The sequence below is a fragment of the Mus caroli genome, chromosome 19, assembly GCF_900094665.2.
Source record: "Mus caroli chromosome 19, CAROLI_EIJ_v1.1, whole genome shotgun sequence".
NCBI classification, from domain to species: domain Eukaryota; kingdom Metazoa; phylum Chordata; class Mammalia; order Rodentia; family Muridae; genus Mus; species Mus caroli.
Genome location: NC_034588.1, coordinates 25,323,941 through 25,347,636, shown reverse-complemented (window position 1 = coordinate 25,347,636; position 23,696 = coordinate 25,323,941). Strand labels below are relative to the sequence as shown.

Genomic DNA, 23,696 nt, shown 5'->3' with positions numbered 1-23,696 from the left:
GGAATGGGTGGGTAGGGAAGTGGGGGGCGCTATGGGGGACTTTTGGGATAGTATTGGAAATGTAATTGAGGAAAATATGTAATAAAAATATTTTAAAAAATAAATAAATAATTCATGTTCTAAAAAAAAATAAAAAAAAGCAGCGAAACAAACAAACAAACAAACAAAAAAACTTTCACATTAGTAAAGCAACCTGTAAGAATAACCATTAATGTCTCCCAACTAAAGGGAGGGGAAGGGAGGACACTCTAGATCTCCTGTCTTCTACCTGGGTTTGAATCATACGTGACCCTAAATTCAGAAAATTGCAGGTTGCAACAAGAAAGGAAAGACTAGTCTAATGCAGCAAGAACTCCTTGTTTTTCTTTGGTTGCCTTAGCTTGCAGTTTGGGTGCATTTTCTAGACTCCATGGTGGTGGAGTCCTTGAGCAAACATAATTGGTTTTATTACTTTACATGTAGAAAACTCTTGCTGCAAGCCATCTGAAATTCAGTCGCATTCGCACCATATTCTAGACAATGAGACGTTTCCATTTTCGGTAACTTGCAGATCTCATTCCCATCAGCATCTCAATCCATAGCCAGGTTGGCAGCATGCAATCTTTTTTTTTTTTTTTTTTTGTCTTTTGAGAAGTACTAATAAGGCATAGAGAATGAAGAATTTACTGATGCATTCCAGTGGCGTAGGAGAAAGATATGCTTGTGTGGATTTGTAAGTTTGACAGTCCTCAAGATGATCCAGTACAGAAGACAAGGACATTAGGAAGATGCTCATTCCAAGAGCATCAGTCATCAAAATAGTCCTAATCGCACTGTGCCAGCATCAAGATACCTTGAACAGTTGCTTGGGGACTTTTTCTTTGAAACAACATAGCCTCATCTCTTTCAAATCCAGAGAGGTTGATTAAAACTTATTTGAAGGGCTGACCAAATCTTTAAAAGATGCAAAGATACATCATCAAATGTGTGTGGCTGCCCCTGGACACCACCAACACATACTGAAAACCTCTGTATGAGACATAAGTGAGGAGACATGGATAGCTTTCTTGACCAGGAGCATTGGATTTGCACATTGCTGGCACATGAACATTTATTCTAACTCACCAAATGAATCGATAGAATAGTTAAAACAAGCTATCACCATCCCTGTACTTTTTCAGCCAATGAAGAGACCTTGCTAAAGATCTGGAATTCAGAAGTTAAGGTCAAAGGTAATCAGGGAGACTGAGAAAACCCACATTCAATAGCAGCAGTTCTCGGGGATTGGCCAGTCTTGTCCCACATCTTCCCTGCTATGACACCTGACGCTACGGAAAATGTTGTCTATGTTGTATGCATCTGATATAGAGTTCACTTTCAGCTCTCGTGTTGGACTGGATGTACGTTTTTTACATGTCTGGTACTATTTTTAAAGTTTTAGACTTTTCAACTTCTTAAGGTTTAGTTTCCATTTGAAGTGGCTTTGTCATCTGTGAGGCTTTTCTTTATTTGGTTCTCAGAACGATCTTGAGCTATTGCCTTTGAGCCTCTAGCTGTAGCAGAAGAACTGTGACGCCAGGCAAGGCAGTGTAAGTCGCTGCAGCCATCAGTGCCTCATCCTACAGTTGGCAGGCATTTTCTGCCCCTGAGAACACTGGATGTAGGCAGGAGCCACCCTCCCAGCATTTATCTCTCCAGGTGGCTCATAAGTGTCAAAGTTTATTCTCCTTACTTTATGCTTGTTTCCCTCAGGTGCTATTGCACTTTCTTGCCTTCTGAATTATTTTAAATAATTGATTATACCTTTTGATTTGCTGAATAGGCAACAAGCTCAGAGGCAGAACCACACATGGAGAAGAGCTATAAAACCAAACTTACATGCCTTCTTTGCTAAGCTCTTGGCATGCACGTATGAGGAGTGCATGTGCACACTAGGTGTGTATGGGCTAAAGGTCTGTGGACACATGCCAGTCCACATGGACTTAGTTTGGAATTAGTTTGATGTGAAATATGAATTGTTAATTTTATTTGATGGACTTAACACTTGTCTTGGTGGCAGAAATACTTGGAGATGGCTAGGGTATGGTGCAATGGGAAAGAACTTGCCTAGCTTGTGTAACATGTGTAAGACCTTGGGGTTTATCACCAGCACTGCACAAAGTACCTGATTATTCTCTTTAGATTTTATTAATAAAGATCAGGGAGATAAAGTAAGTCAGGAAAGTACTTACGTAATGATTATGAGCTATGTATGCCTTTAGTTGCTAGAGAAATGATTTAGCACAAAATATCTTTATGGGAACCTGTTGAATATATGTTGGTGTGGGCAAGGAAGCTCTTAAATACAGCCTTGAGCTCCATCATCCCTCAGATGTCACAGGATTTATTTGTATGGCCTTAAGATGGGCAGGGAAGATGGCAATTGTGATACATAGAAATCCAATATGTCCTGAAGTATCTACTTTCTTCATTGAAGCAGACTTCTCAGATTGATAAGACAGTGGCTGATCAGAATGGATTATCTAAAAAGACTTTTATCTTTGTCAGAGAAAATAGTGTTCTAGGTTAAAAGGATTAAATAAACTTGAACCCCTGCTGAGGGCGGTATTAAATTGTGGTGTTTACTTTCTCACTGTTGGAGGACTCCTGGGTTCCCCAGGCCTATTGCTGAGTGGGCCCCAGGGGCAGGGACAGTGGTCAGAAAGCCCCGAAAATGGATTGCTTCTATTCTGTTTTTCAGAGACTATGGCCTAGGTTAGTATGGAAATCCCAGGTGATTTATTGAGAATTTGTTAGAATTTCACAGCAAATCAAGGTGTGAATGCCACGTTCATAGTATTAGGACCGGTAGAAATCTGAGCTCCTATAATGTGCTAATGAAGTAGGCAAGTATAAATTTCATGTGTTAACAGCAGCATGGACCAAATGAACCCGTGCTGGCTTAGCAGAGGCTCCACACACAAAGAATGCTACGTAGACAGATGATCTGATCCATGTGTGTCTAAAAGGCACTGGCTCCGTCTAAAGCACCGATGTTAACTGTGGTCTCAGTGTGAGTTGATCCTAATAAACCGATGATCTCAGTCATGAAGACTTGGTGCTAGACATTAGAATCATCCACCGGAAATGCAAATCCTTGGGACTTGCTCAGAACTGCTGATCAGTGGGGCTAAAGCTACAAAGGAAGGCTGTCAGGTGACCCAGAGATGAGGCCTGCTTGCATCCTCTTCACTTACCCTCCAGTCAGTCCAACCTGATGGACAGATACCCACGCAGGAGATGCTCCTGACAACGCAGGCCTTTGATGGAGATGGCTGAGACAGTCTAGTCCCACAGAAACTACGATGAAATGGAAAGCTATTGCAGCAGGAACCAGAGAGACCTTCAAGAATGCGGGGATTTTATTGGTACTGATTCTGCCAGGTTATAAAGTAATCCTTATGTTTAGATCTAGTAAGTCCTGTTGAACTATTCAGATTTTAATGTAACTTTATGCTTTTTAGGGAGACAAAAGCTCTCTGTTCTGGTAATCATAGATAAGCATGATGAAAGGAAAATAAAAATTAATTTGTGAAGTTTTATATTGCTAGGAGAAGGGAGTTTTTTCTCCTGTGATGATACCAGTTTTTGCAATAAACAGCACTTTTTAACATCCTTCATGAATAGTGTTTCATTTCAGTGTAATCTCATGTTATATGTTCTAATATACTTTTTACATTCTTAAATTGAGTATATTCACTGTCTTTGGATTGCTTCTTAGAAAGTTGTAAATGCTAGATATAATTTTCTATAAAAGAGCCTCCCATGGTCTCTTTTCAAAAAAACCTGGTTGCTAATTTGCGGGGTGTTCATTAGAGGGTTCTAAACTGACACACAGATTCCCCAGTAAATTAAACTTTATAAGAAAGAGCTGTAGAAGATGAACATAATTCTACATTAAAGTCTTCAGAAAGACACAGAGCATTGTAAAACACATAACTATGTCTTGCATCATCTTTGGAAAGCACTGTTTTGCTTAGAATTTACAAAGGGGAGAAACTTTGGAATAGGGTGGACAGAGGGAATGGAGACAAAAGGACCATGAAGGACATATCTGGCAGTGCTTTCATGATGCCTCTCCTGTTGGCTTCTCAAGCTGTCATCTGAATCCATCACACTTTGTCAACCTGAGAGTCCTGGCACCTTTGGAGGTTGAAGGACCCTTTCATAGGGGTCACGTATCTGCTATCCTGCATATTGGATATTTACATTATGATTCATAACAATACCAAAATTACACTTATGGAGTAGCCATGAATAATTTTATGGTGTGTGTGTGTGTGGGGGCGGGTCATCACAATATGAGGAACCGTATGAAGGGATCACAGCATAAGGAAGGGTGAGAACCACTGATGTAGAGCATCTGCTGTCTGTGACTGTGACCGTAGAGTGAGCCTCATGTCCTCTGTGGGCTGTAATGTCCCTAATGTAGAGTTGTATCCTCCCTAACCCTGAGACAGTCCATCAGTGTGTGTAAGTGGAAGACTTTGTAAAAATGCAGTTTTCTGAGCATACCCCTGGTTCTCCAAGTCAGTAGTTCTGAGCAAACCCAAGGTTTTGCATCTCTGCCAGATCATTCTAACCTAGGGCTATGCAGAGCGCTGCTCATCCCAGGAGCTCACTTTGGAACCCATTGTTTTGACTCTCAATATATGTGGGTGTGGCTTCTATAAAAAAACCCAGTCCTCTATACAAGAGGACAGGTAGAGTGTGAGTCTATAGCACATCTGGGTTGTTCACTATGGGATCCTCTAAAGGGCTCACTTGATTTTTGGTTTTTGATGTTTTGGGGTTGTTTTTTTGTTTTTTTTTTCCAGTTAAAAGTGAGCGAGCTTTTATCATACACACTCCATTGAAGAAAATTAAAATATAGATCTCCGGGCAGCACAGGTCACAGGGACACGTATGGAGCTGTTAACAACTGTTACTACCTTTATATGTTTACACACTGCTAAATTGGATGCTTCAGTTTCCCTTGTCTGAGTATTCCCTTGTACTCTTGCTGGGTTTTCATGCAAGATTAAGCTGATTCACTAAGTTTTCCAGTATGCACAAGTCTTTGCTGTAAAAACATGTTTCTGCACATGAACAAGCAGTTTAATTCGTAAGACCTGGAAGTTACATAACGCTCCCATTCCCATCAATAAGAAAGTGTGGTATTGGTTCCTTTGGCATGGTTGTCATCAGGATACCTGTGAGAGGACGGTTACAGGAGGAAGGACTTAAAACAGCTCACAGTTTCAGAACATTCGCTGTATAACCTCTTGGGTCCTCGGGCTGGAGCAGATCATGACAGTGGCAGTGGAGCCAGGTGGAAGAGAAGGCTGCTTAGCTCATGGTAGACAGTGTGGCCATGACTGGGGACCGGGGGTAGATGTCAGAGGTACATGTCCAGTGTTTATATAAACATTGCACACCTCCTGTAAGAGGAGACAAAGAAGTAAAGGTTCACCAATTGTGGCGTTGTCCCCACTAGGGGAGGTATTGGTTGTCTTTGTATTATCGTTTATCCCCCCCTACCCCACCTGCTACTGATTTAATATTATTTTATCATCATGTGGGATATGAGGAGGGCCATTTATCTCTCCTTTGCAGTCTGTCTCAAGCAGGTCTGAGGGAACAGATGAATGGCAAGATGAAATTCAAGCAAGAACGGAAATACTTTACACCTTTTGTGGCTGTGAGCAATAAATAAATAAATAAATAAATAAATAAATAAATAGGCTGTGAGCAATAAATAAATAAATAAATAAATAAATAAATAAATAAATAAATGAATAAATGAATAAATAAATGAATAAATAGGTCCAAAGTTCTGACTTGCTGTTTCCATTGGCTTTAGCCTCTAAGGAAAGAAAGAAAAATGAAGTTGGTCTCCTGTCTGATGCACAGAGGGTTTTCTTTTCTTAAGAACTATATTTTCGGGTGTTTGTAGGCATAGTGAGAATTCCTTTTTACTGTTGTATGGACACTATTGTAAAGAAAGGTTAAGGATAACATGTGGCTCTAAACTGAAGGACACTATTGGATTAACTCACATGCAACTTTAGATACTTTACAGTAGTCATAGGGTTGAAGCGAGATTAAGTATGGCGACATGTACCCGTTCTGTGTTAACCAAAAGCTCTGCCTCGGGTTGGCACTTACAGCGCCTTCCTTGCTCTCATCATAGACTGATCAGCCCCATTCATGTGCCCAACCATGCCTTGAGCCGCTGCTACCCTTCCATCCCACAGTAGTGGAAGTTACAAGTATCCTTCTGGAGTCTTGGTCTTCCTCCTGAGTTGAGACTCTATTTGCCTCACTTTCAGGATGTTTTCTGGCTAGACTCTGGTTATCTTCTTGTACACTAGCCCAGTTCTTTCTTTGTGAATGTGGCTACTCATCTGTTGGTCTGTTTGTCTGTCTGTCTGTCTGTCATCTACCTATCATCTATCTGTCATCTGTCTATCTGTGTATCATTTATCTGTCTGTCTGTCTGTCTGTCTGTCTGTCTGTCAGCTTAGAACTACAGAGTTAAGCCTAACCTTAGTGTTTCTGTGAATACCTAATCATAGCCTATGGCATGAGAGGTTTTCTGTCACTGGACCCTCTCCTCTGAAAGTCTTAAGAGAGTCATCCCTTCTACCTTTTAGGAATGAACAGCTGCAGAAAGTAGCTGGTCACTACTAAAGGAGACAAGCTATCATCAACTTGCATAGGAATTTCTTCCCCAGGTTGGTTTATACCAAACTTTTAAACTTTTTTTTATCTTGCTCCACCACTCTCCCTAAAGATAGTGTCTTGCCATGTAACTCTGGATGGCTTAGAACTCTGTATGTAGACCAGGCTAGCATTGAACTGACAGCAATCCTCTTTCCTCTGCCTCACCAGTTTCAATAATTCCACTTATATATCATCACGCCTGGCTTGATATCAAACATATCTAAGGACTGGATATTTGTCATGAGAAATGGGTGGGTTTTTTTGTTGTTGTTGGTTTTTAACCTGCTGTCAACAAGACAGAGGTGTCTGTCTTCAGGTCCACTGTGCTTGAATTTTCAGGCAGTTTTAAGTTCTATCTCTACAAACACTAAGCATGGGTAATATCCCCTGTCTTCTTCATAAAGTCAAACATATGTCATTGACCAGGAAGCCAATCTGCTCTGCCACTACATTCCCAAATGGAAACACTTCCTTGCCACCAATGGAGACTTTCCCATTACTGAGATTGATCGCTGAACTTAATGACATTAAGAGTTCTTAGGAGGCAGCAAGCGTTCAACATCTGTTAGTGCTAATTATTGCTGTATTCAAATCCTAGGGAATGGATATTATGGTTCTGAACAAAAGCACGGGGAACAGGTGCACAAATGACTTGCCATCCTCATTTTTTTTTTTTTTTTGGGGGTTTTAAAAAAAAAAGGGGGGGGGGGGGAGAAAGCTTAAAGAAATTCAGTATCATTTAGTAGAGTAAAAGAAAACTAAGATAGAATTCTTTAAATGTTACACTCCAGCACTTTGCCTAGTTTTTAATGTAGAACCTCCACTGTGTTGCTCTAAAGATAAATAAATTGGAATCAGAAACGCATCACTTAGGTGGCAATTAGCCCCAAACTCACAATGTCAAAATTTTGTTTTCATAGTTACTAGGGTTTGAGCACAAAAATAGTGGTGTGGTTCTTTTTCTTTAAAGACCACGTGTCAGGCAGGAAGATGGTGGAACTAAATCTAAAGCCTCAACCTGGCTCCCTATCTGCTGGGTATTGTGTTTAGGGGAACCGACTTTCCTTTTTAGGTTGGTGGTAGTAATAATGGTGACTGTAAGTTCTCAACGGCGGCTCTTCTTTCAAACATCTTTTCTTCCTTCCTTCCTTACTTCCTTCCCTTCCTCCCTTTCTCCCTCCCTCCCTCCCTCCCTCCCTCCCTCTCTGCTCAAAAGCTTAAGGAACTGTTGATAAGCCATGTTGGCTTCTGTAACAGACACCAGCATCCCCTCTAGAGATTAGAGACAGAATTTCTTCCAAGAGGCCAAAACAAGATTTGACCTTGGAGCTTACAGGTCCTAAGCCCCACTTTCAAATCTCTGCATTAGACTGTGGCCCATTGTCACAGAGTGTAAGTCTAGTTAGACTGGCCATCTAGAGTTCCAACACTATGCCTGCTTGGAAAAAAAATGGACTTAATGAACAGTGAACCCGTGAGGTGAAACAGGTGCAGAAAAGGGGAAATTGTACTTAGGCTGGGCCAGCGCAACTTCACACAGCCATTGCTTTGGCATTGATGAGGTATAGTCTTGGTCTCTCCTGATGTCTTTTGTAAATAGTCTCTTCCAGGCTCTGTCATTTACCTCAAAACATAGTCCACAGTACCTATAAAATTATTTCTGGTTATTTTCTTACCTCACATTTAGTTTTTATAATTCCTATTTTTCTAATCATACTGTGACGGATGTTTTCTCTGTAGCTGTTATACGACAGTAATTCTCTTTACACCAGAGATCAGCAAATACCCAGCAGGCCACATCTGGCCTGCCTCCTGTTCCCGCATAGCCAGAGAACTAATGGTCGTTTTAAGAAATTGAAAGGTAAATGCAGACAAAAGTAAGTTTCTGGATGAGAACAGCTGCAGATAGGATGGAGGGGAGGGCATTGCTTTTGGTCTACAAAACCTAACACGTTTACTCTCTGGTCCTTTCCAAAACAGGTTTACTGACCTCACCTTCAGACTTCCATCTGGAACATCTGTCAGTGACCAAATGAAATGGAGGAAGCTATAAAGCACGTTAACTGAACTAAATTAATTACAGCAGAGATGCCTTATAAGAGGAGTTAAGAGCACATAACACCTAGGAATTGGCCTGGGCCTATATAGTCTTTAGATTTAGCGAAGGCGTCAGATGTTTCCCAGCCTATGGCTTTCCACAGAGCTTTGTGAGGCTCATCAGTGGAGGCAGATGGTAGTAAAACCATCTGCCTTGAAGGGAGGCAGACTAAGTTTATTCTTCTTCGTCTTTTGTGGGATGATCTCTGGGAATCTGAGATTAGAGGCCCTCAGACAGAATAATCCCTGAAGTCATCAGCTAGAAGATCTGAGGGGCGGGCTGGCATGGGATGCCCTGGCTGCCATGTTTTCATCAGGGAGGACACCGCTAGAGAGGAAAGGCCTGGGTTCCAGGCAGGTTGAGCCAGAGGCTGGCAGCAAGATCCAGGAGTCCACATGGTTTTACTCTGTTCACGTTTGTTCTTCCTAGAAGTGGAGGGGTTTTAGACCCTAGAGAGCACAGGCTGTTCCTTAAAACCAAAGCCCCTCTCAGATGTCCACATCTTTATTCCCAGGAGTAAAGCAAGAATTGAAATGTCACACTTGAGGGGCCCACTTGGTCATATTCCAACAGGGAAGATAACCTGAATCCTCAGAATATATTATGACTCACAGTATACCTTGAAGTCAGTGTAACTGACGACTGTTCTCAGATAAGAAAAATCGCTAAATCAAAATTCTTCCCAAAATGTTGTATGTGAACATAAATTCATGATTAAAAAAAATGAATATCTGCTTGTGAGTCAAAATAGACGATAAAGAAAGACTGTAAGAACAGGTATGAAAAAGGAAGAAAGGGCCACAAATGAAACCAACTTCCTTGTGCAGTTTTGTCTTAGGCTAGTAATAATAGCCCTGCAGAGGACTGTTGTTACTAATTTCTATACATCTAGGAAAGAGAGGTTTCCTCAGAGAGTCTATAGTTCAGCAGTTTATTCAGGTAGAAGAACCAATCAAAACCAGGTTGGTTGTCTTCACGATCCCATCTTTTGTGTTACAGCCATGGAAAGTATAGCAGCGGGTTAGGAGATCGGATATGTTTTACTAAAACGGTTATTATTATTTATGAATGAGCCAGGCTTTACTACACATACAGAGGTGAGGAGAACTTGTTAATTACCACGAGGAACACCTAGCCATGCCAGATTTACCTTCTTGCTGTCTGCTTTCCTCTCTGACCGGAAAGAAGGTGAAAATGTAACATACAGGCAGAGAGGAAATGTGGCTACCGGAAGAGAAGGCTGCATGGTTTGCATGTTCACACTGGGCTACTGCCTTCTCTGTGTAAGGTAGGGCGACTAAGCAGGAGAGGGGTGGTACTCAGGAGAAACACAGTCTGCGATCTGAGGTTTGATGTGTCATGCATTGTCTGGAATGGTCTAATAAGGCTGCATGAAATGTTGGCCCCAGCAAAGTGCCAGAATGATGCCGTTCAAATCAAAAAAGAATGTTTTTGTCAGGAGCTTTCCCGAACAGAAGCTAATTAGACCTGTATCTTCAGAATGTTTGATGGTAACCTTTGGCATTCACGTGGGTGACATCAGCCATATCTTCTAGTTGTACCGTGATATACCCCAGAAAGGCTTATAAGCATGTATACTCTATACCAAGCGCTAATAACTTCTTCCCTGGTGGTAAATCTAGCTGCGTGAGCTAGAAATGTAATTGGGCTGCCTATGCTGAAGTTTGGAGCTCTAGGGAGAATATCTGTTTGTAAGAGAAGCTGAATATTCATGTAACTGTCCAGACATCAATACATTCTTACTTTACCTTATTTATTTCTGTTCCCCAGTGAACAACAGCGCTCTTAAGCACAAAGCTAATAGGTACAGTCTTCAGAACTGTGCCCTCGCTTACCTAAATCCAGCAGCCTCCTAACACATCTGTTTGTCCATTACCAGGTAGCTCTCCTGTCAAGTGACACGTGTATGTTTCCTTTGTCTTAGAGCACTGGAGACAGTTCCATTGTTTGCCATCAATTAGCTGAGGGTAGTATGTCAGGGATGTACGGGTGGTGTCACTTTAGTGTGACAGCCACCCGATGCGATTGAGAAGGGATTGTTTCATTATGCTCTTATCAGGACTGCTGGATAATGATACTCCACACTGCAAAGTGGAGCGGGGAGTGAGACAGGCAGGAAGAATAGATTTTTTTTTAGTGATTGGCAATATTAAAATTATTCATGCCACAGGGAGAAGAGAAAGATTAGAGGGATGGATGTGCAAACTTTAAGAAGTGGCTTTCTCCTGACACAGGTGGAATGTGGATGCAGAATGACGACGCCCTTCCTGATGAGAGGTGGGGGGGTGGGGAAGCCCTGACATTAGGAGGAAAGGAAAAGGGAAACAGGAAACATCCCCTTTTCATCAGCAACAAGGATTAGCAGAAACTGGGGGTCTCTCGCAGTCTCCAATTAACTTTAGAATCAAATACAGCCTTCCTAGCAAATTACCCTGGCAGGCATTTTCCTTGCTAGAAAACTCTTTCTGGCGTGTGAATTTAGGTCAGGAGGGCGTTTTCCATTGGATGACGGTGCAATTAAATTGCTTTGAGGTGTACTGTGAAGAGCGGCAGATGGTATTGGACTTAAATTTTCACTCTTGGGGACCAGATATCTGAACACTCCCAATATTGGCTGTTTTCCCCAGCATGTCTAAAGGGAAGTCTTTCTTTGAATTCTGAAAATTAACTAAGGCTGAATCTTTATGCTCCTGGAGAGGAGAAACAAACAAAAAGGAAGCACTGAAAATGTAAAATACTTCAAGATAAACTAAGCTTCAAGAGGGACAATTGTGTTGACATTTTAGTAACAGCCCATTTTCGCTCCTTAACGAAGTGCAGTCATGCATGAAAATGACTTGTTATCTTCTAAGCTGAAATGTATTATGGGTTGTATTGCAAAGGTGTGTATTACCCCTTCAAAGTAAAGAACATTTTAACTCTATCAGGACTTGTTCTGGGACTCAAACACTTTGTACTGTATACATAAAAAATACTGAACAAAAAAAGCTGAATGAAGAGGATACATAACTCCTCCGTGGTGAAGGACCCAAGTGCACAGTTTATGTGCAGTTCTTTTCATCCGGGTTTATATAGGAAAGTGTTATTACATAGTTACCATTTCTGAGCAATTTGTGTCTTTGTGATTCCATAATCCTATTAAGATTGTATTAATTGCAGTAATATTGTCACATGACAAGAGCATTCTGTAAGCGTATACCCATAGCTCACCCTCTGTGCTATGTGCTTTTAATTCTTTTAATCTTATTTTATTTTCTGTATATCAGTGTTTCGACTGCATGTGTGTCTGTATGACTGTGGACCGCACACACGTTGTTCACAGAAGCAAGAATAGAGTGTTGATTCCCCTGGAACTGGACTTGCGGACATTTCTGAGTTCCCATGTGGGTTCTAGCAAGTAAACCTGGGTCATCTTCAAGAGCAGCAAATCAAGTTAACTGCTGGGACATCTCCCAAAGCGCTATTTGGGTTTTTAATACATTACATATTTCTTTTTCTCCGTGCAGTCTTCTGAATTATTATCCTTTTTAAGATGAAGAAACACCTGGCAATCTCTAGGGCTAAACTTCCAATCCAGGTCCATGGGGCTCCCATGGTGTGCAGGACCTCCTGTTCCTAACCATGCTGACACTGACACCATCTGTCTCGGGTGCTTGATTTCTGATGAGGCCAAAAGAGCCAAAATTTCCATTGCAGTTAAATGGCTTATCGAACTCCTCCTGACTCTAAATCTCTCCTCCTGGGAGTGAGACAGAGAGACAAGATGAAGCTCACCTTTCATATGGACCCTCTAATTCTTGTTAATGTCTCCTTGAGAGCCAATTTACCTTGGTCTCATCATTTAGTCTGCTCATCTGTGCCTTGACCCTTGAAATTCTGCCCCAGAGATGAATGGTCAGCCCAGACTTCCTCCCCTTATGCTAGTCACCAAGCAATTAATGTCATTTCTCAGGAGCCCAACATGGCTCTGACATCCATTACAAGTGAGAGTCACCATCTTGGGATAAGGTTGATTCCCTTCTGGTGAGGACAGGCCAGAGTGGAGCTAGGGCTTTTCAGAGGCCATAAATGCCCCTAAACACAGGTTTACAGGGAAGCGCGGCAGTCTCCACAGACACAGTAAATCTTCTGGTGGCACGTTATCCACAGCCAGGACAACACAGTTGCCACAGTAAAGGGCACGTACTGCTGCCTGCTCTCCAGTCCCCCTGCAGGCCTCTCTTCCTTACCTGTGGATCAATACACCTCTGACGTGGATCTGAAATCTTTACTTGGGGGGAAGAAAAAAAGGCACATTTCTTACCAGCGATTTGTATTCCAAACTGAACAGTTCAGTTCATTTCTTGTCGGAATTAAATTTCAGAACTGGACGTTTTCCCTCATCAGGGCTGAGAATGGACAGAAACCGAGAGTGTTATTTTTAACATTCTCACTGCGAGTGTGGTAGCCACCTGAGTGTCTCTCCTCTATCACTCTTTTGGGTTATCAGATTTTCAAAGAACAAGTGTAGCTTCCCATCATTTTGAACAAGAAAACATACTAGCTATTCTTTGCTGGACTGTGAATTGTACCTGGTTTGCAGTTACCAGGCAAGGACTTGCCCACTGAGCTAGATCCATGCCTTCCTCTTTTGACCTTTGTTTCAGACAGTCTCACTAAACTGCCCAGGCAGGCCATGAACTTGAGATTTCTTACTTCATTATCCCTATTAGTTAGGATTACAGGCTTACTCTCTGAGGCCTGTCTGTGCTAGCTAATTTTGTGTGCCTCAGACTGACAGGAAAGTCGTTGTCCCTATACTCTGAATGATGAAAACAGTCAGGAAGTGACGTGGGTAGGAGCCTACAACAGACCTTGGAGTGGCCCAAGGCAAGTAGTCTTTATTTGTGGTTCCTAAAGTACTCCTTGCATCCTCTGTTTGTGTGGTAAATACCTCACAGGTGAAGTATCCCCAAAGGTGTCCTGTCCATTAGAAATAATAGATTAATAGTCATTATTTGGACATAAAGATGCTGATTGACCCTGATTAAATGAAATAGTTCAAGGTGGCAGCCTAGACTTCACCATCCCTGAGGGCCTGAGAGCCACATGGATCACAGAGCCACCTCTGCCCATTACTGTTGGAGACAGGGTCGAGGTCAGCCATAAGCCAGGCCCTGTGAAAAAGAGTCCCCAGCAGTAGGGAAGAGGGCTTCTGGCTCTGGGCAGCAGGCAGAGTTCATGCATTCATTGCTTCAGCAGGCTTTGTTTCCTTGGGGAAGGTCACCACCACTTAATCACAAAAGCAATAAGGGCTTCCAGTTTGTTCTGTGCTGTGCCTAATCAGTTGTTCCAGCTGCCAATCACCAGCAGTGTCTGGAAGTTCACAGAAAAGCCCCCTTCAAGCTTTGGAGACAGCACTGACCCCCAAGGTGACTCAACAATGAAAGCTGCCCCCAGGGGCAGTCTGTGTCCGGTTGATGTGGTCTCAACAGTTTTGTTAATACTGTCTGACTTCTGGAGGGGATCCGTTCTCTTGAGGCTTTGATCGGTGGGCCACATTGTACACTCCAGTGGTCGAACTGTGGAAATAATTTTGAGTAAGTACAGAAATAATTTTTTTTCTTTTGTGAATAACCTTACAGTTCCGCTCCAACATGGAGATTTTCTTCCTAAGATTGGAAATACCTTGGCAAAGCCTGTGCATTTGTCAGTAAGTAAATACAGAAGCAGACAGGTCTATGAAAAGCCGGGAGGTATTCAAACTTAAAACGTTAATGAAGTAGTGGAATACTGTCGTCCTATGAGTGGAGAAGTCATACTTGGAGCCTCTAGTACTTAAAAGTATATTCTAGATGTATGTCTTGATGAGGTTAGGTGTTCCTAGAAGTCACTGTAGATAGCAAAGACAATTTTCTGAGCCGTGATAACAGTTTCTTTGATAAAGGCCAAGGAGAGCCCCGCTGCAGCCATACCTAGCTGACTCCAGACAGTCGTCCTTTGGATGTATATTAGAAAGACATGCTTGTGTCTTTATTGCTTATCATCAATTTCATTTCATTATTTTGGTCCCAGGTAGTACCTTCAACAAGCAATTATAACCTGGATGCTGCAGACAGACTATTCTCTGTAGACAGTGATTAATAATATCTTTCTGTGAGCTAAGTCCTAATCTCTCTCTACTTCTCTTAGCGCCTCCTCTGACTTCCCACAAGGCAGAAGCAAGAGGTTTGCTTTCTTTTGCAGAAAAAGTGATTGATTGTACCCTAGATAAGAAACTATTCAAATGCCTTCCAATTCAGACTTTAAATTGAAGCCTGAAGCACTCACTTTCTTCTTCTCAAGGGGTCCCTGGTAGAGGAACTTCCCATTTCAGTGTCATGAACCAGCTATAGTTATAAAGGAAAGGGCTGGGGACATGTGTGTGATCCAATAGCTCTTGGAAGACCCTACCCTTGGCCATCAGCTCCATGCCAGTTACCTCTGAGAGCTTACCCCACACACCCTCTGCACCACCACCACCTCCTCCTGGCTTTTGTACTGTACCTTCATAAAGCTTGGAAAGACCTTTCCTCAACTGCACCACATACCTCTGGCTTTCTGCTCCAGGACTCTTGGATGCCCTGAGGTTAAGACATGTGTCTGCTTACAAATGTGAGAGAATTAATACAACCCTGGGGCAATCTTTGATCAGAATTGAATAGAAAATGTTAGATAAAATTTCTGCCTCTATCTTAGAGCCCCAAGCTAGATTTTATTGGCATTTAGATTGTTTGTCTCTATTCATTCAAAAAGCAAACATGAATTAACGCAATTGGTAATAAAAGCTATGTCTTGTTTTATAGCTTAACCCAGGACCAAGTTTTGTGTCTGCCATATGGTAGCTACTCCACAAATATTTGTGGAGTGTTCAGCTCCTTAGAGAATCTGAAAAGAGACCATGGCTGTAACTGGAGGGTAGCTTACTTTCTTAATATACATCATGTTCCAGGTTTGGTCCCCAGCAGAGGAGAAAAGGAGAGGAAGGCAAAAATTCTAAACTAAGTATGTCAGGGTAGAGGACATGGCAGAAGTACTGAAGGAGAAGCTGCTGGAATAAATCCCATGTGTGGTTAATTATCTAGCTTGAGTAGAGTCACAAATTCATGTGTTAAAGTGTTGGGACAGTGTTAAGAGGTCTGCAGTAGTAAATCTTGGTATTTTGATAGAATTAATGCATACTTGTGCTTCTTTGTCTTCAAGTTGAAACTCTGTCAAGGACAGAAATACATAAATGGTAGACTAGCCAAATACATAGCAAACATACCGTTTAAAATAATGTTGGATGGATGGATAGATGATGGACGAATGGGTGATAGGTGTTGGTTGTGACTTGGCTGGGAGAAAGCAGTGTCCTTCAGCAAGTCCTCACTTTCAGTGACAGGCGATCAATGACACTGAATTGTCTTGCTATGTAATTGTATCTACTGTCACACCCAACTCAAGCAGTTACTATAGACTTTTGGGAAACACCCTGTTTTCTGTTGAACCATACTGAAAACTTAGCACGTGCAACCAAGTTGCCCTGTTGCCCACAAGGTTGTAAACAGTGAGGGCAGCACTTCCCTTGTAATAAACGTAAGCACATACAAACAAAAATACCTCTAGGCATGAATAAGCGATGGGTATGTTCAGCCACAATTACAAAATAAAAGAAAGCTGTTGTCTCTATACCTAAAGCAGTGTTTCTTAAAGGTAGCTGTGTTTTCCGGTCAGGTTTCTGTGACCTATTCTCCCGTTCATTTTTAGAGCAGTATTTAAAACCCAGGCTTCATGCTGACCAGTGTTGAAAATAACTATTGCTACAGCCCATCCAAGCAGCCTTCTCCCTTGGGCCACATTATTATGGGGAATACAGGCAGAATTGTGGTTCCCTGAGCCAGCAGGGCACAAATGAGGGCAGTGATTCATAAGGTGACTCCAGCGAGTTTGCAGACGTGTAACTTTCATGGAAGCTGACATGCACAAGAGAAGCCTGGGCTTGACTTTTTGAACCGGTAAGCACTTTCTGGCCTCGCTGCCACTTCAGGACTGAGAGGACTGTGGAAGGGTGAAGGTTTCTAGGATAGGAGCCAACCTGACAGGATGCTGATTTCCCAAAAATAAACCCTTCAAATGAGATCACACCCATGTCAGTAGCTTTTTGAGCGGGGAAGATGGTAATTTTGCCTCTTCACAGGCTCCTGTAAGTCCTTGAACTCCGATGCCATTGGATCAGTCCTTTGGGGGCTGGGTCACCTGGGGTCTTAATTCTATCCTGGTGAGGTTAGATGAAAGTGATACTGGTTTAAAAATACAATTCCCTGAACTTTTCAACCTTCAAATCTTTTTGATAATATGACTTTTCTTAATCCTGAACTTGATTTCTTTAATTTAAAAAAAATCCATTTGTTCTTTGATATTAGTAAAGCTTAAAAGGGGCAGAAATGGACCTAGATCAGAGTTGTATACCAAGAAGGAAGTGAAGGGCATCATTGGTAATGTTGTCGCCTGATTGCAGCCTAATGAGATGTCTGCCAAGTAGGTCCCCCACAGTAAGGGTCCTTCCTCTCTGACACAAGTGACTTTGGAAGTGACAAGCCCCAGCTATCAGGCAACATCTTACCAATTAGCTCATGTAAATGGGCACACAGGCAAACGTGAGGTCCTTTCCAGTGCTCAAAGGTGAGGCTGCCCCAAGAAGGGGGCTCTGAGTCACCCTCTGTGTGTGAGGGACAGTGGTGGGAACAGAGCCAGAGCTGTGTATGAGGGCTGCCTTTACTTACTTTCTCATCTTGGATAAGGGCCTCTTTGGAATGAGAGCAAGAGGGCTCATCACAGCATCATGGAAATGTCTGCAGTCTCTCTCTCAGGCTCTTAGTTCAGAGTCCAGGACCCTGTGTTGGAACTGCAGTCAGGTGCTTTCTGTTGTCTTTGTGCTGACATGTGGCAATGGCAGAGAAAGCCGAGGCCTGGCCCACAGCATCTTGCTGCACAGTGAGAAGAGGTAGAAGGGCCGTGCTGAGCCCCTTGCAAGTCAGCTGACTGAACATGCCATTATGCAACTCTCATCCTCTGTGACTGAAGAGCACACAGAAACCTTTGCTCAGAAGCAAACAGCACAAGATTAATTGTAATGACCAGATAGGGAGCTGGCAAGGGCACACAGCACTTCAGAGGCAAAGGTGAACCTGGAGCAAGTTCAGACAGAGCTCCCGAGATGGCGGTGAAGGCACAAGAGCCAGGGAACCTGTTCCACCATAGAAACAAAAGCTGTGTGTATCCAGGAAGGGGAGAACTGTTCCCAAAAAGGCACTCAGAGAAAAACAAACAAGCCCCTGAAATATGCTCGCTGTCAGCTTTGGTGTTTAAAATGTGGGCCCCCTTCAGGGCACCGTCTCATGCTGCCTCTCTTCTTGATTTCAGCTCCCATTTTCGCCAGCAATCATTCAACTCGAAGTGGAACAGCTGCTGGGGCCGGGCCACCCCCACATCCTGTCAGTCACCCTTCTCCGGGACATAATGTACAGGGGAGCCCCCACAACCCCTCCTCCCAGTTACCTCCACTCACAGCTGTGGACGCAGGCACTGAGAGGTAAGGCCATCTGTCGCTCTCTCATAATAGGTGTCGCCGCCAAGCCTCCCTCTACCGAGAAGAGCTCTGACAGTTGCTGAATTTTATTAATAATCTGTTGGTGGGTTGACTTACCCAGGGGTGACATTTTAAAAGTAACATACACCAAGTATGTGGACCAAATATCTCATTATCTGTTACATTTATATATATATATGTATAACAAATGAAATGATACTGGCAGTGGACAGCTCAGGTGTCAGGACCTGGAAGCTGTATCACAATGACCAACGGTTGCCACCTCTCTCCATCTTGCTTTGGGGCTCAGTTACCAGTGAGTTGAGGAGTTCTCTGGATAGGAATGGTACCATAGTTACACAGATAGCAATACAAGTTTGTGTGCTGGGTGGGTTTCTGTTATTGACAGAATGACTGGGAACAAAAAAGAAGAAAGTTGGTCTTGGCTCATGGTTTCAGAGAACTCAGCCCATGGTCACTGGATGCTGCTTTGGGCTCATCAGGTGGGAACACGTGACAGAGAGGGCCTCTTCACCTCCTGATGCCTAGGAAGTAAAGAGACAGAAAAGGACAATATTCCCAATTGCCCCTTCAGGGCAACCTAAAGTCCTTCCACTAGGCCCCACTTCCTCAGAGCACTACAAGGAGGTGCCAGGGCGGTGCCTCAACACACAGGCCATGGGCAGTTGTTCATTTCCCAACTGAAGCTCCATGGGAAAAGATTATAAGGTGACAGAAGATGTTATGTGACTGTTCGAGCAATGCCTTTGGTTGGTATAAGGAATTTCTGTGGGAAAAGAAGCCCTAAAGAACTCTATGTTCCATGTTATTTTTACTTCTGAGTTCTCCAGTGGCTTTCGAGGTTTGGGTCTGAGGGTGGGTGCTCATGCCGCTGCTCCGTTCCCCAAGTGCATCTGTTTCTGTGAACCACAAACCCAAACAGCTTCTCAGTGAGTGAAAGGAATGGCTGTATAGGCATCAAGAGAAAGAGGGGTGTTTCTCCACATAGGTGAAGGGGAAGAGCATCCGGGGCAGTAAGGATGCTGGCTGGATACGGAAGAGATGAGGGCACACAGCGAGCACAAAGTCTTGGCCCTTCAGGGTAACAGCGTGCCGGATGCACATGGATAAATGGTTGGGTGATAACGGGCTGGCTTCAGTGGAGCCTGGTGTTTTTAAACTGAGGAGTTGGCCATATCCTACTGGAAGCCAATAACCATTGTTAGGAGAAATACAGAATCAGATGACACGAGAGAGGGAGGAGTCTGCATAGGAAAGGTATTTGCAGTTGGGGTGGGAGATGAGGGAGGTTACAGAGTGAAGCTGGTGTAGGGTTCCTCATGAGCACTATGGAGCCTGGAAGTTCGACAGAGAAGTAAGGAGAAGCCACTCAAGAGCTACATTAGGAGGCAGACTTGCTGAAGAACAGAAAGAAGGAGCCAGACCAATACCCAAGCTCTCTCTCTCTAGACACTGTGCCTTTTAACAAACTTTGGGAAATGAGAGAGAGTGGGGAGAGGGGGAGAGAGGGGGGGAGAGGGAGATTTTGTGAGGTGGTAAAAGATCCATATGGATGTATGGGATCATTAGAAATGTGAATCCAGAAGGTAAGAATTATTTCAACAGTCCTGTGTACATGGTAAAGTGTAGCCTTCCTTTGAAGGACCTAAGAAATACCATGTCTCAGTGGTCACCACCCCTTACAGTCATGCCCACTGGAGACAGGAAGTCTGTCCTTCCAGGTCCTAATGCATTCAGGAAGCTGAGAGGAGCTTGTCCCTTTTAGCCTTTGTACAGTTTGCAGATGGCCAAAAAAACATAAAAACAAAACAACACAGTGTTCAGCATAGCATACAGTAGGCCGCACATGGCTTCCTAGGCAATCACGTGGTACCTTAGTGTGACTGACAGATTACAGTTGGAATCATTTGGAGAGTGCACAGTGATCAGTAATGTAAGTGACCATGGAGGGAGAAAGGAGGAAGAGGATGGGAAGACACCGAAGCTCCTTGGGAATGAATGAAGACCAGTTTGTACTTTCGCTGTATACCCTTGCCATAGGGTGTCTATCCTGACCCCACCCTGACTCACTGGGCAAATGAGAGATGGCAGTTATCTCTTCCAATCAAGTCAGAGAAGAGGGTGACATGAAGAAACCCAGAATTATTCACCATGTTTGCACTAGGGACCAGGATGAAAACCTGGAGAGGAAATGGGCTCACCTTCCGCTCTGGGTTTATGCATCTTTGCTGTTTGCCTGGGAAAGCCCCCAGTAAAAACTCCAGCAGTTTTCTTAACGGAAACAGGTTGATCACACTTTGCGATTTTAGTGGGACACTGGCATCTTTTCCTGCTTTTCGGGCATTGATTCATCATTTACTTAGCTTTAGCTCATTAATGAAATGGGCTGAGTCACCGTCAGAAGTTAGAAAGGGCCCACCGCAGCTGCCCATCTAACATCCAGTTCTTTCATCCTGACCATCATAAAATAAATGTAAGTTTTCTCAAATTGGTGAGCATCTATTTTTATTTTTAAATACTGACTGAATGACACGTAATTTCAGGGGTTTGAACAGTGCTGCAGCCCATCCCCTGATGTTGATTTGCCCTTCTTATGGGAAGTAGCGTTTTACTATGTCTTGTCGTATGAGCCACCCATACTTTATGTCTATACAGTGGCTTCCCTTGAGGGGAACTCAGCATCTCTGGAAATGTTAAGTCACAGGGCTTTATAGTGTGACTGTTACACCAACAAATACAAAAAATACTTACTGGTGGCCATTTTGAACTGGAGAAATCTTAGTAGCCCCAGTGATAAGTCACCTAAGTTTGTGTCACTCATTTTTGCAAGAGAACAACATTAGCTGCCTCTCTTCCTTCTGAAGGCCACAAGCATGGTGCAGTCTGTGGTATCAGTGGCAGGGATGTGGGCTCTCCACAGTGGAAGAGCTTACAGAAGTTTTCCTGAACCCCATTTCTGAGACTTCTGAGACACAGAAGATTAAAGGAAAAGAGAGGATTGTGTCTCTTTATAGAATGTATAGACTGGCACAAGAATTAAAGACCAGAAACATGTTAGGAATCATTGTTTTGGAGTAAGTAGTCAAATGGCATTTATCAAATAAAGACTGCCAGTTTCTTGAGTCCCTGCTGAGTACTAGAAACCTAGGGCTTGTATGTCTCTGACTAACCAAAGCTAAGGCTTCAGGGACTATATTCTAACTCACCATTGGACACTCAGGACCATCTGCCTGGATGCTGAAGGTCAAAGAGTCACCCTTTCTCCTCACTGTTTTCTTAGTGAAGCTCTCCGTTCCAGACAAGCCAGCCTGCTCACTCTTCCCACTTAGCTCACTTGCTGCTGTACATTAACTCAGCCTCTGTGAGTGTTCTGTGCAGCCTTCCGTACCCAGCGTGGTTCTCAGCCCGGAAGCCTCTCCTTCTCTCCAGTCAGAGGCACATACCCCGGGGAACTCCTTGGTTCTTAAGATCTGTTTCATAGATCTACCAGCTAGAGCTGAGTTCACTTTGGGAGGGCAGCAGCCTGGTTTCCTCATAAGCTTCAGAGTATTTTGCTCTGAGTTATATGCCATGTACTGAGGAAGCTTTAACAAGGGGTAAAGAGCATTGAGGGGACTGTGTAGGGAACAAGAACCCACGGCCCCTCAGAGGGTTCCCATAATATTCTCTTTGGTTTTGGTTTGGGTTGGTTTAGTTTGGTTTAGTCAGAATGACAGTGGTCTTGATTTTAAATGTTTCTGCCATCTTGGACCTCCTGCATACTTGGATGCAGTTCCTAGGTGCTAGTCTACCACACATGAGGGCACACACGCAGAGGTGAAGGACTTTCTTGTGGCCTGGTACCATTATCTCTTGCATATGTACCTTCAGAGTACCTCTCAGCTAGGCCTGCTGCTTTCCTAGTCCTGCTCTTGAGCAAAGAGGTATCTACACAGCTTCTTCATAGCTTCTGTCTTCTGAATGTCCTGGTGTGTGTTCAGAACTCATAAGAATTTACCAAGATGTTAAAGCTTATCAGGATCTATTCTCACCCTGGGGTCTCTTGGGTTCATTGAGTCTATCACTGGGCTGGTAATAATGAAGCATAATATATGGTGGACATTGAATATACCATTGAGGACAGGCAAGCCAATAGGGCATGATAAATTACAAGACTAAAGAAAGGATGGTACAGTGGCTTTGGAGGCTCAGAGCAAGAACATCTATTCTCAAAATGGGGTGGAAGCAATAGAGGAAGCACTGTCTCCCCTGAAAGTCAATGGTCTATAGGTGCAAACATCAATAGGAATAGTAATGACCATGACTGTGGCGGAGCATGCTACTGAAAGTTACCTGGTAGTAGCCACACTAAGGAGTTTGAGCTTCCTGTGAATGGGCGTTTGTTATTTGGCCAATAGGAAAGCATGATGACTGTAGCATTCATCCTAAATGTGCCTGATCTTCCCCTGCAGAGAACGGTGAATATCTCCCAGAAGAAATGACAAGGAACAGGAAAGTGTTTGGTCCTCACACAAAGGCTGTCCTTTAAAGCTCTTAGACTCAAGACTGTGGCGTTGATGTTATTTTGCTTTCTAGTACAACTTGAAAGGATCATTTTGTTCTTTGCCATTCTGAGAGTGTATGCTACATAGTTATGGCTTTTCAGGACTTGGAAGAGTCCCCAGGTGTCAAAGAAATTGAAAATTATCTCTATGTTAGAGAGAGTGACAAAGGTCTGGGGCACAGAAGCACTTGTCACCCTTGCTTGTCTATTCTATTAGAGGAGAGTTGACTCCAGCTATGAATTCTCCACATGACTGTGTGCATACTCACATAGATACAATTTACTCTGTGCTCATCGCTGTGTGACCCCTGACGTGTATGGCAGACACTCTGTCATGCTCACAGAGACATTCCTAACCCAGAGGGCAGCAAATAAACAGAAGATAACTAACGTCCATCAATCTTGATTCTCATGATCATGTGACACAAAATGAGCACCATAGCAGCAGGCTTTACAATTAGATGATGAAGATGCCAGCATCAGAGCGTTATAATAGAAGTTAAGATGTTATTTTTCACTCAGCATCTCCTGAGATGTCTGATGCTTTCTAGAAAGATGACATCCACGTGCCTTTGAGATTAAGAGAGGAAGAGTCTAACATCTCCCTCCTCTCTCTCTCTCTCTCTCTCTCTCTCTCTCTCTCTCTCTCTCTCTCTCTCACACACACACACACACACACACACACACTTTGAGAATTCCTA

General features: G+C 43.2%; 1 protein-coding gene across 3 annotated transcripts in view; it reads left to right on the top strand.

Moving 5' to 3' along the window:
* Positions 1 to 23,696, top strand: part of Glis3 (GLIS family zinc finger 3) — a 421,415-nt gene that overhangs the window by 363,200 nt on the left and 34,519 nt on the right. For all 3 annotated transcript variants that reach the window (XM_021152026.2, XM_021152027.2, XM_029472441.1), the window contains one exon: positions 18,266 to 18,434. In XM_021152026.2, the coding sequence (XP_021007685.1) occupies positions 18,266 to 18,434 (169 nt within the window). The remainder of the gene's footprint in view (positions 1 to 18,265; positions 18,435 to 23,696) is intronic.